This window comes from Hemitrygon akajei, chromosome 27 (genome assembly GCF_048418815.1).
Source record: "Hemitrygon akajei chromosome 27, sHemAka1.3, whole genome shotgun sequence".
Classification (NCBI taxonomy): Eukaryota; Metazoa; Chordata; class Chondrichthyes; order Myliobatiformes; family Dasyatidae; genus Hemitrygon; species Hemitrygon akajei.
This window is the reverse complement of record NC_133150.1, coordinates 49334720-49346761: the sequence shown is the minus strand read 5'-3', so window position 1 is coordinate 49346761 and position 12042 is coordinate 49334720. Positions and strand designations below refer to the sequence as shown.

The following is a 12042-nucleotide window of genomic DNA, read 5'->3' as shown; positions in this document are numbered from 1 at the left end:
TGGAACCAGTTTAATGAAAACACCAGACACCTAATGTACAAAAAATGAACAAATAGCACAAGCAGCAAAAAGCGAGCAAATAACACACAGATTATTAGACATTAAACTTCCGAGTCCTCAGAACAATCCAGGAGTGACAGCCACCGAGCCAGTTCAGTTTAGCGCTGAGAATGACTGAGCCTTGGACATGACACATTTCTATCAGCTGGCTCTCTATTTTTAGAACAATATCAACTCTTGATATACAGTGTGGTTTTCCACTTAAATGTAAAGGGGCAGTACACAGTTAATAGCAGCACCCTCAACAGTGTTAACATTCAGAGAGATGTCAGTGCAAAGCCTATAGCTCCCTTAAAGTGACCACACAGGCTGACAGGGAGTTCAAGCAGGATTACAACATGCTTGCCATTATTAATCGAGATAATGGATTGGAGAGCAATATCCAACAACAGGGACCCCCACCACAATGAAGAAAGAAGGTACAGGAGCCTCAGGACCTCACCACCAGGTGCAGAAACAGTTACTACCCCTCAATCATCAGGCTGTTAGACCAGAGGGGATAACTCATCCTCATTTCTGAGACTTTCCCACAACCTATGGACTCCCTTTCAATGACTCGTCATCTCATGTTCTCGATATTAATTGCTTATTTATTATTATTAGTATTATTATTTCTTTGTTTCCATTTCTTGTTTGTATTTGCAATTCTGTTGCTTTTTACACAGTGGTTGTTTCCCACCCTGTTGGGTGCAGTCTTTCATTGATTCTGCTGTGTTTCTCATTTTACTGTGAATGCCCATGAGAAAATGAACTCAGGGTTGTATATGGTGACATTGATGTACTTTGATAATAAGTTTACTTCGAACTTTGCTCATCACGGTCTGACAAGCGTCTGAGTGAAGAGATCTCTCCTCCCCACTATCCTAACAGGCCAACATCAAACTTTCTCTACAATTGTTTCACAGCGAAATGGTTTAAAACATAGCAACCAAGTGAGAAGAAGGTCTATTCATCACTTACTCTGACAAAACAAAGAAGGTTTGTTCCATCCATTTTTTGTGCACGGTATCCTGTTTCTCCCATACAGAATATGGCTGAAAGAAAAGGCTTCAGATGAACTGGACAAGATTCAAGATTCAGATTTATTTATCAGGCATACATAGAAACATACAGTAAAGGTATCATAGGCATTAACAACAAATAAAATCTAAGGCTGTGCTGGGGGTGGCCAGCAAATGTTGCCACACATTCCGGAGCCAGCATAGCTTACCCGAGTGCACGGCAGAACAACACTGGACCATAAGACCAGAAGATATAGGAGCAGAAGTAGGCCATTCAGCCCACTGAGTCTGCACCGACAGTCAATCATGGCTGGTCCAATTCTTCCACTCATCCCAACTCCCCTGCCTTCTTCACATACCCTTTCATGCCCCGGCTAATCAAGAACCTCTCTTGATGCTCACACAGTGTCACCCATACAAACCAAAACTAACTGATTTACTATGGGTTTCTCATTCCTTCCAAATGGGTGGTATTTTTCCCAATGGAGATTAGGAAGCAAAACTCTAAACTCCAAAGGAGTGTGTAGAGGCAGCTTTGGAGACACTTGTGTGGAACTAGGCCGACGTAGGAAAAGGCCATTCAACCCATTGCTTCTGTGCTGTTTACGATGCCAGTCTAAATAATTCCCTCTAACTCCACTCAGAATCAGGATCAGCTTTAATATCACTGGGTATGTGTTGTGAAATTTGTTGTTACGCAGCAGTAGTCCATTGCAATACATAACGATAAATCACTGAATTCCAGTGAGCATATTTAGTATATTTAGGAAAGGAAAGGCACGTCGCATCTGGAGTTTGTCCGGTTAGCGGGCAATTTCCCTCCACACCTTTCTGAACCGCAGTGGGGAACCGTGTACGAGGCAAGTTACAGCAGTGGTTTGCATTGCCTTCTGCTGAGTGAGTTTCCAAAGAGATCACCAGCACAGATAGAAAGCGTGTAGGGGAGCCGGCTGGATTCAAACTCGGGACCTTTTGTCACAAAGTCCAGCGCTGATGCCAATACGCCACCAGCCAGGTCTTAGTATATTTAAGTGTGTGAAAATATATGACGTGGGCACACATGTTCAAATGTCCACGATTATTCCTGAGAAATTGTTCTACAGAGATGGTTGCCATTGCCTTCTTTTGGACGGTGTCTTTACAAGACGGGTGACCCCAGCCATTATCAATATTCTACCCTGCAAAAAAGACTCCACCTACCGAATCAATGCCTCTCATAATCTTATAAACCTCTATCAGGCCAGCCTTCAGTCTCGAATGCTGCACAGAAAATAACCCAAGATTGCCCACTCTTTCCTCGTGTGGGGCAAGTTTTGTTTTACACAGAGCGGAGGCTGCCCGGAACATGCTGTGTGAGCAGATGATGTTAATCGTTAAAACCACAAAGTTTAAGAGCAGTTGGACAGGCGCATCAACAGGCAGGGAATGGAGACACATGGACCATGTGTAGGCAGGTGGGATTAGTTTAAATTCGCATCTGTGTCAGCAGAGCTATGATGGGCCGAAGGGATTGTTCCTGTGCTCTATTGTTTTGTACTCTATTATACCACCAGGGAGTGACGGCTTGGAGTGGCTCCACCTGGAATTAACTACAGATACACCCTTAGCGGTCATCCCCCAATGTTCACTCCCGATGATCACCCTCAGTGTTCACTCCCAGTTCCCTTTGCAATGGCCACTCCTTGCAGATAGCCCATATTCACACTCAGTAGTCACTCATAAAGTCCAGTGCTAAACGATGAAAATTCTGCCTCCCCCTGACAATACACAGACTGCAGAGATCCACGGTGGAGGTGGGGGAGAGGTGGACCTTCCTTTTCCTTGGTTTTACTCCTGGGATCTGACACAGCCCCTTCCCTGTAAACCACCACGGGCAGTGAGGGGCGACTCTGAGCTGAGGGGAGATCTCCGGTAAGGGAGGTGGGTGGGGGAGAGAAAATCATCTGATTGGTAGCTGCATACAGGAAGTCAGCCAGCCAGCAGAGGTAGATGGGGCTGGATTTCTCACCAGTTATCTCCCTCTGCAGCTGTCCTGCAGGGTGGAGATAAGCTGGATAACAATTTGATGTAGGAGAGCCCGAGGCAGCTCTCGGCTGACTTGTGTGGAGACACTTAGAACATAAGACCATAAGACATAGGAGTATAATTAGGCCATTCAGCCCATCAAGTCTGCTCTTTCATCATCATGGCTGATTTAATATTCCTCTCGACCCCATTCTCCTGCCTTCTCCCCAAAACCTTTGATGACCTGACTAAAAAAGAACTTCTTTAAATATACCGAATGGCTCGATCTCAACAGCCGTCTGTTGTAATATGGTCTAATGGAGAGTCACTGCTTACCCATTATCACAGGTGTAGTACGTCCAGTTCCCAACTGTGTAGCCTGATACAGTGTAGTTCGCATTCTCCACGTCTGGTGGAGTACCACAGTCGTTAGCTGCACAAAACAGAAACACCATCACCATCAATTTCAACAATTTTAGAAACCCTCATACCATACATTAAATCCAATTTCAGGAGGATTCAAGTTCTTTAGCTTGCAACATTCCTCCAGGGTTTGGACCATTAACCTGGAATTTAAATGTAATCTCTAAAATCAAACTGGGATCTCAAAATGAATATGAGAATTTGACTAACTTCTATAGATGTGTAGTGGAGAGTATATTGACTGGTTGTAACACTGCCTAGTATGGAAACACTAATGCCTTTGAATGGAAAATCCTACAAAAGGTAGTGGATTTGGCCCAATAACTCACAGGTATATCCCTCCTAACCATTAAATACATGTAACACTTACCCAACAGGCTGGTATATGTCTAGGGGAAAAAGAGATCCAGCCACTCACCAACCCCACCTCCCGTACACACAGGTGCTGTGAGAATCAAGTTTATGCCACGCGCACATACACCATATCAAACTCACACCAGATACCGTAATGGAATACACTTTAAAGATTTTACTAAAACTAAAGAGTACTATGCAATACAATATATACAAAGGAAAAGAAAATAAAGTAAAAGGCGCCAACTTATCAAAGTTCAGTCAGTTTAGTGCACATCATTGGAGCTCAACCATCGAACCATTCGACCCCTCGTCACTTTCCTCCGACCTCCACGTCCTCGCACCTGGGACCACCTGGGTGGTCGACCGAGCAGTGCAGCGCACGTCCACCTACCTCGGCGTCTTCCTCCCAACTCCCCTGAAAAGACCGCGAAAGCCCCGCTCCCAGACCCACAAGACAAAATAACATTCCCCATTGGTCAACAAATGAATACAATCCCGATATCAGCAAGTCTAAAGCTAAACAACTGCGAGAGAAAGCACCTATCATACAAAGAAGCATTCCTACTCTTAACAAAACAAAGAAGCCATTTTGATTGACATACACAGGACATTGTACATTCTCTCCCCACCAGCAAATGTCATGCCCTCATGACATTACCAGAGTTCCCCAATGCTTCTTGCAACACACAAAACCCAACCCAGGTGCAGAAAGCAGCGACATAACTACCCAGAGCAGTAGAAATCACACTCAGTTCCCCTGCCACCACATATGTTAACCGTTCCGGGGGGCGCCTACTTCTCTGAGATCTCCGTACCCCTTCTGCCGACCCTTCTGCCTCAGACCCCGTGGGGGACACTCCTGTCGGACCCTCATCCTTTCCCTCACTGGGCTCCCTCTTCACCTGTGAAGCCTCTGCCTCGGACACTCCATGTCTACCTGTCAGACCCTCACCCCCTCCCTCACAGGGTTCCCACCTCACCTGAGAACCCTCTGCCTCGGACACTCCATGTCTACCTGTCAGACCCTCACCCCCTCCCCCACGGGGTCCCCCCCCCCCTCACCTGAGAACCCCCTGGCTCACGTTCAGGTTCCACCTTCTCTCCCCCCCAAAGTTGGCTGCCTCTCCATCTGACCATCAACACCTTCCCTCCTCTCGCCCAACTCAGTATGGGAAGGGCCAGGAGCCTCCTCTCCTGGTACTGGAGCGCCAGCGAATGGGAACAGGGGCCACTCATCTGAGTCATCACCTTCTGAATCGGTATCCATTCCCGGGTTAAGGGCCCGTCCCGGCTCTTCAGCAGCGACCTCTTCCCTCGCTCCGAGCCCTCGCAGAGTCCTTGTACTAGGCGCAATCTCCCACTCTGGCTCCTTATCCACCCAGAGGCAGCAGGTGATTCTGATGGAGCACCTTGACAGGCCCATTCCCGTCCTCAGGTTTCACCTGGTAAACTGGTAGACTCGGCATCTGGCTCTCTATTACATAGGGGCTGGCCGCCCATCGATCTGCCAACTTGTGCTTACCAGGGAGTCCCAAATTCCATAAAAGGACCCGGTCACCCGGGAATAATTGAGCAAACTTCACCTTTTGATCATATCTCCTCTTATTCCTCTGATTCTGTTTGGTAGCCGCCACCTCGGCCAACTCGTACGCCCTCTGCAACTCCCTACTCATATCGGACACATACTTTAGATAGGGCTTCACGGGTAATTCACCCACTTCAGCACCAAAACACAAGTCAATGGGCAACCTCGCTTCCCACCCGAACATCAGATAATAGGGCGAGTACCCTGTAGCATCATTGCGAGTACAATCTAAATGAAACATTGTTGTAACAAAGCAGTATCCATCATCAGAGATCCCCACCACCCAGGTCATGCGCTCTTCTCATTGCTGCCATCAGGTAGAAGGTACAAGAGCCTCAGGCCTCACACCTCCATGTTCAAGAATAGTTATGACCCCTCAACCATCAGACTCTTGAATAGAAGGGGTAACTACACACTTGCCCCCTCATTGAAATGTTCCCACAACCAATGATCTCACTTTAAGAACTCTTTATCTCATTATCTCATGTTCTCGTTATTTATTGCTACTTATTTATAGTTGCATTTGCACAATTTGTTGTCTACTGCACTCTGGCTGATCTTTCATTGATCCTGTTGGTATACAATTCTATACATTTGCTGAGTATGCTCACAGGGAAATGAATCTTGGGGTGGTATATGGTGACATATGTATGGTACACCAATAATGAAATTTACTTTGAACTTTGAAATATCACAGGCTGAGTGATGTTCATGTGCACTGAGTTAAGCATTATTTTGCATGTTTTTGACCTAATTGACATTGGCCAGTAAGAACGGGCCCATGTTCATGCTTGCAATTGCAGAAGCTCTCAAAGTCCATAGACAGAGGAGACCAGCTGCCAATAATGCAAAGCCTTTCCTTTGCTTGATGGGCCAAATGATCTAATTCTATTCCTACAGCTTACTGTCCCTCCAAGACTGGCCCCTCCATGTGTCTATCCAAGTTTTTCTTTAATGACACTATCGTACCTGACTCAACCACTTCCTCTAGCAGCTTGTTCCACGCACTCACTACCCTCCACAGGAAAATGGTGCTTCCCCCCCCCCCCCCCCCGGCTCTTTTTAAATCTTTCCCCTTCCATCCCAGAAGAGGGCCATTGCTGGAGCAACAAGTAATGTGCTGGTGCAGAGTTCCCACCGACACCATCCACGGGTCCTTTCCACCCTCAGACACTGCCCGGCCAGCGGGCTCCTCCTCGGGTCCTTCTCCGAAGAACAAGGGCAGGCAGTGCAGGGCAGCACCACCACCTGTAAGACCATGAGACATAGGAACAGAATCGGGCCATTCAGCCCATCGTGTCTCCTCCACCATTCCATCATGATTGATTTAATTTCCCACTCAAACATATTATCCTGCCTTCTCCCTGTTAGCTTTGACACCCTGTCCAGTCAGGAACCTATCAACTTCCGCTTTAAATATACCCAGTGACCTGGCCTCCACTGCCATCTGTGGCAATGAATTCCACAGATACACCACCCTCTGGCTGAAGAAATTCCTCCTCATTTCTGTTCTAAATGGAAGTCCCTCCATTCTGAGCCTTTGCCCTCTGGTCCTAAACTCCCCCACTATTGGAAAACTCTTCTCCACATCCACTCTGTCTCGGCCTTTCAATATACGGTAGGTTTCAATTATATCCCCGTCCATTATTTGAAACTCCTGCAATTACAGGCCCATAGCTGTCAAACACTCTTCATACATTAACTCTTTCATTCCCAAAATTATTCATGTGAACCTCTTCTGGACTCTCTCCAAAACCAGCACAACTTTTCTTAGATAAGGGGTCTAAAACTGCTCACAATACTCCAAGTGTGGTCTGACCAATGCCTTATAAACCTCAGCATTACATCCTTGCTTTGTCAACCACTCAGGAGGACAAGGGCAGGGAACGCAGGGAAGCACCACCACCCATAGGTTCACGACCAAATTCCAAAGCTGACCTTAAAGTGTATCACAGGTCCCTCGTCACCTCTAAACCCTGGAACTCCTCTCCCTACAGCACTGGAGGGTCAGAAGCTGTCAGAGTGGCAGAGAGGAACACAGGTGTCCCTGGAGGTGAGTGGGTGCTGACTCCATCAGGATAGAATGAACAGTGGTCCAGATGGGTACAATTGCAACAGAAAGAGGCCTGTGGATAGTCCATGGGGGGGAGGGTCACAGGCACTGGGACAAGCAGGGAGGATGGACCAGTTGGGTCAACGACTCTATTACTATGACCCCTTCACCAGAAGGTTTGCGTTTTGAAAAGAGGTGGGGAGGGTGTGCTGAGGTTGCAACAACAGGTGGGACGGCTCAACGGTGAATCACCCGACGGCGGATCGGCATGCCCTAAGCCGTCCCAAGGGGTATTCAGGGCGAGAATCTGACGACAGTCCCACAGCTTACTCCTCGGTAGCAGGGGAGGGGTGGGTGTCCTCGAGAGATTGGTGGGTATTAGGGCCGACACGTTTCGGGACCGGACTGTAGTGGTGGCCCTGGTACCGGGAGGCTTAGTGGGGGGGTGGGGGGCAGGGACGGTTGTAGAACGGGGGAAGGAGCGGAGGGAGAGGAGAAGAGCAGAGATAATGTGGGGAAGGGGAAGAGGCCCGGACGGTGTAGGGTGGGGATGGACTGGGGAAGGGGAAGAGGCCGGGACGGTGTAGGATAGGGGCAGGTATGGAGTAGCGTAGGGGCATGTGGGGAAGAGGGGAAGCAACAGTATCTCACCCTGGCTTCCTCCGACTAACGCAGAAAGCAGCATCGCAACCAGGAAGGGCTTCATCCTCACTCCGTGACGGTGATCGGTTAACCGGCTGCTGACGCTCACTCGCTCCGTGATGGTGATCGGTTAACCGGCTGCGGACACTCAGACTCTCCGTGACGGTGATCGGTTAACCGGCTGCGGACACTCACTCGCTCCGTGACGGTGATCAGTTAACCGGCTGCGGACACTCACTCGCTCCGTGACGGTGATCGGTTAACCGGCTGCGGACACTCACTCGCTCTGTGACGGTGATCGGTTAATCGGCTGCGGACACTCACTCGCTCCGTGACGGTGATCGGTTAACCGGCTGCGGACACTCACTCGCTCTGTGACGGTGATCGATTAACTGGCTGCGGACACTCACCCGTTCCGTAATGGTGACCGGAGCCCATGTGGTGGACTCCTGCTGGATCCTGCGATCGGCCGCCTCAGTTCGCCCGGGCTGGGATGGTGACGGGTCCGGCAGAGAGAAACTGTAGAGCGGAGCGCCTGTCACCAGAGATAAGGGGGGCGGCAACACAGTGAGACCCTCCTTCAAGGGAACAACCCAGCCCAGGAGTGTTGTCCAGGGACACCGGAGTGGGAGAGAGGGCATAGGGAGGAAGGAAAGAAAGGAGGAGGAAAGGAGGGGGAGAGAGGAAGGAAGGTGGGGGGAGAGGAAGGAAAGGAGGGGGAGAGGGAGGAAGAAGGGAGAGGGAAGGAAGGGGATAGGGAGAGGGAAGAAGGGGTGGGGAGAGGGAAGAAGGGGTGGGGAGAGGGAAGAAGGGGTGGAGAGAGAGGGAGATGAGAGGTGGAGGGGAACGATCGAATGGAGGGAGAGGAGAGAGAGGAACCGGGAGAAGGAAGGGGCAGAGGAGAGAAGAAAGGAAGGGAAGTGTGGGGTAAAGGAAGGGGAGAGGTGAGGAGGGGAGAGAAAGGGAAGGGAGGGTTTGAAGGAGAGAAGGGAAGGTTGAGGGAAGGGGAAGGGAAAGAGGAGGGAAAGGCGAGGGAAAGGAGGAGAGGGTGGATGGGAGAAGCAGGCAGAGGGTGGAGGGGGAGGTATGAGAGAGGACCAGGAAGAGAGAGTGAGGGAGTGAAGAAACAGGGAGAGGGGGAACGAGGAGAGAACCATGGTTAGCTGCTCTCCAGATGAAATTTGGCATTCCTGGACTTCAGAAGTGTTCACTGTTTTCAGGGAACATGGATCATTTCTGCAGTGGCTGATGGAGCCTGATCTCGAATCTCCTCTGTTTCTTGTACTTCTCTCACCCTGCCTCCCAACAGAAATAACGCAAAGTTCCCCAGGTCTTCACCTGCACTGTTCCTGCATCTGCATCCAGCATATTGTCCTTTGTCGGTCCCACCAACTACAGTGAAGGTCCCACCACTATTTCCAACTGATTGCAATGACTCACTGATCCACTCCACCCCCTCCCTGAACCTTAGCACTTCTCTCTGACATTGGAGTCGGCGTGACACCTTCCTACTCCTCTGCCCTCACCACCATAGAACAGTACAGGCCCTTCAGCCCACAATGTTGTGCCAACCTTTTAACCTACTCTGAGATCAATTTGACCCATCCCTCCATCTTTATTTCATCCTTGTGCCAATCTATGAGTCTCTTAAATGCCCCTAACGTATCTGCCTCTCCATCACCCGGCAGCACATTTCATGCAACCACCACTCTCCGTGTAAAAAAGAGCACCTTTGATATCCCTCCCCCTACATTTTCCTCCAATCGCCATAAAATTTTATCCTTTCATATTAGGTTTTCTGCCCTGTGAAAAAGAAGCTGGCTGTCTCTTCAAAATATACTTCTTATCGTCTTGTACACCACCATCAAGTCACCTCTCACTCTCCTTCTCTCCAAAGAGAAGAGCCCTGGCTCACTCAGCCTGTCCTCATAAGACATGCTCTCTAATCCAGGGAGCATCCTTCTGCACCCTCTCTAAAGCTTCTACATCCTTCCCATAATAAGGTGACCACAGCTAAATCTAGAAGTATTGTCCACAGCCCACAGAGAGTCACCATGGTTCACTAGCGCCACCTTCCTACAGTTGGGCTGTCATTCATTGATTCTGTTATGGTTATTATTCTGTAGATTATATGAGTATGCCCAGGATTGTATGTGGAGACACATGTACTTTGATTACAAATTTACTTTGAACTTTGATATTCCATGTATTGTGGAGGCACCTTAATACTCCCTGAACCCTCCCAAGGTGACCTTCTCTACACCAACAAATCTGAACACAGACCTGAAGAGTATTTCACAGAAAACCTATGCTTGGTCCACAAAGGCTATCCCCTGCTTCCAGTTACTGACGATTCCCCATCCCCACACCGGCCTGTACATCCCTGGCTATCCCACTGACAGGCTGAGGCCCGAAACAGGCTGGAGGAACATCGCCTCAATTCCACATGGCTGGTCTACAAGCAGTGTTAGGAACTGGCCCTGCCCTTGGACAACATCGGTGGTGTGGAGAGGGGACACTTGCAGCTTGGGCAACTGCTGGTCTTCCCAAAACAACCTTGCCAGGCTTGTGCCCTGGAAAGTTTCCAAGGCGCAAATCCATGGTCTATCGAGACTAATGGATGCCTACACAGTAGGGACATTGAATTCTCCAATTTTAAGTAAAATTCCGCTTCTTCCACACCCCCTCCAAACTCTTCCTTCTAATCCTCCTCGGGTCCTCACATTTTTCTCCCCCTTCACCTTTCCTTTCTGCTTTCATTCATAATTACACACACTCCTCACCCAAAGGATCAGTGAGACACTCTCCCCCCTCCCAATCCCTGCCTGGTTCCATGTCTCCTAACGGTTCAAATTCATGTCTACTTATCAGTCCTAATTAGTCAACCATGATGGAATGGCAGAGAAGACTGATGGGCTGAATGGCCTAATTCTGCTCCCGTTCCTTATGGAGTCCGGTACCGGCAGATCTTCGAGTTCCTGGTTCTCTCCCTCCAGTAGTAATCTCTCCCACCCCTGACCTTGCTCCCTCTACCTTTATTTCTGCTCCCCTCTTTCTGTCTGCCTGCATCCATCACCTACCTTACCCCTGCCTTCCCACTCCCCTCCCCTGCCTGGTACAACCTGCCTGTCATCTCACATTTCCACTTCTGCCCACCAATCACTTCCGGCTCCTGTCTCACCACTCCCTTCTCATTTGGCTAACGTCCCTCTCCACTTTCAGATCTGGTTTCCACTAGAAACATTGACAGCTCCTCTTCTGCCCCAATTTCCACCCCCCCCCCCCCCCACACACATACACACACCTCCACCTGCTGACTTCCTCCAGCAGCATCTTTGCATTGTTCCAGAAACATCCATTACATCACCGATCCCAGAGTCAACCCCAAACTCACCGACCCGGCAACCTCCATACTCATTCAGCCGGTTAATGTGGATGAAGGTGGTGGGTTGGAGATACGTCTCTACCAAAGGAGGTGTGAGGCGCTCCTTCCCTCCACTCACCTTGGGCAAGGTGTAGCACTTGATTAGCCCCCCCCCCCCAATCCCGATCAGGGTCCGTGAAGCCACAGGAGCAGGTGGTGAATGGTTCTACCAGCCGCTGCTGCACATCACAATTGCTGGCTGTGCGGCCACTGACAACCTCTAAAGAGTATTGATAATGGCTGTGGTCACCCATCTTGAAAAGGCACTGACCAGAAGAAGACAATGGCAAACCACTTCTGTTGAGGTTTGGGAGTTGGGGAGGAACGCCTCGTGTTAAAACAAGGAGTATGTCATTTTAAAGTTCGTCGGCAAATGGGGATTTGGCAACCACCGGGCAAAGTGTGGGTGCTCCTGGCTTGTGAAGCCGGAGATAGGATCGGAGGCTGTCGCCGAAATTGCGGGATTCGGCGTGTGACGGTGTCTGGGGCAAAG

General features: G+C 49.4%; 1 protein-coding gene across 5 annotated transcripts in view; it reads right to left on the bottom strand.

The window, feature by feature from the left end:
* The window catches only part of LOC140717385 (zona pellucida sperm-binding protein 3 receptor-like), a 28645-nt gene extending 19881 nt beyond the window's left edge, over window positions 1–8764 (bottom strand). For 3 of the 5 annotated variants that reach the window (XM_073030922.1, XM_073030918.1, XM_073030919.1), the window contains exons 1-3: window positions 8135–8764; window positions 3402–3498; window positions 1021–1094 (exon numbers count right to left, since the gene is read on the bottom strand). In XM_073030922.1, the coding sequence (XP_072887023.1) occupies window positions 1021–1094; window positions 3402–3498; window positions 8135–8189 (226 nt within the window). In that variant the 5' untranslated portion in view covers window positions 8190–8764. Of the gene's footprint in view, window positions 1–1020; window positions 1095–3401; window positions 4289–8134 lie in introns of those variants that run through there. The other 2 variants (XM_073030921.1, XM_073030920.1) reach the window with 2 other exon arrangements.
* Window positions 8765–12042: the final 3278 nt, after the last annotated feature.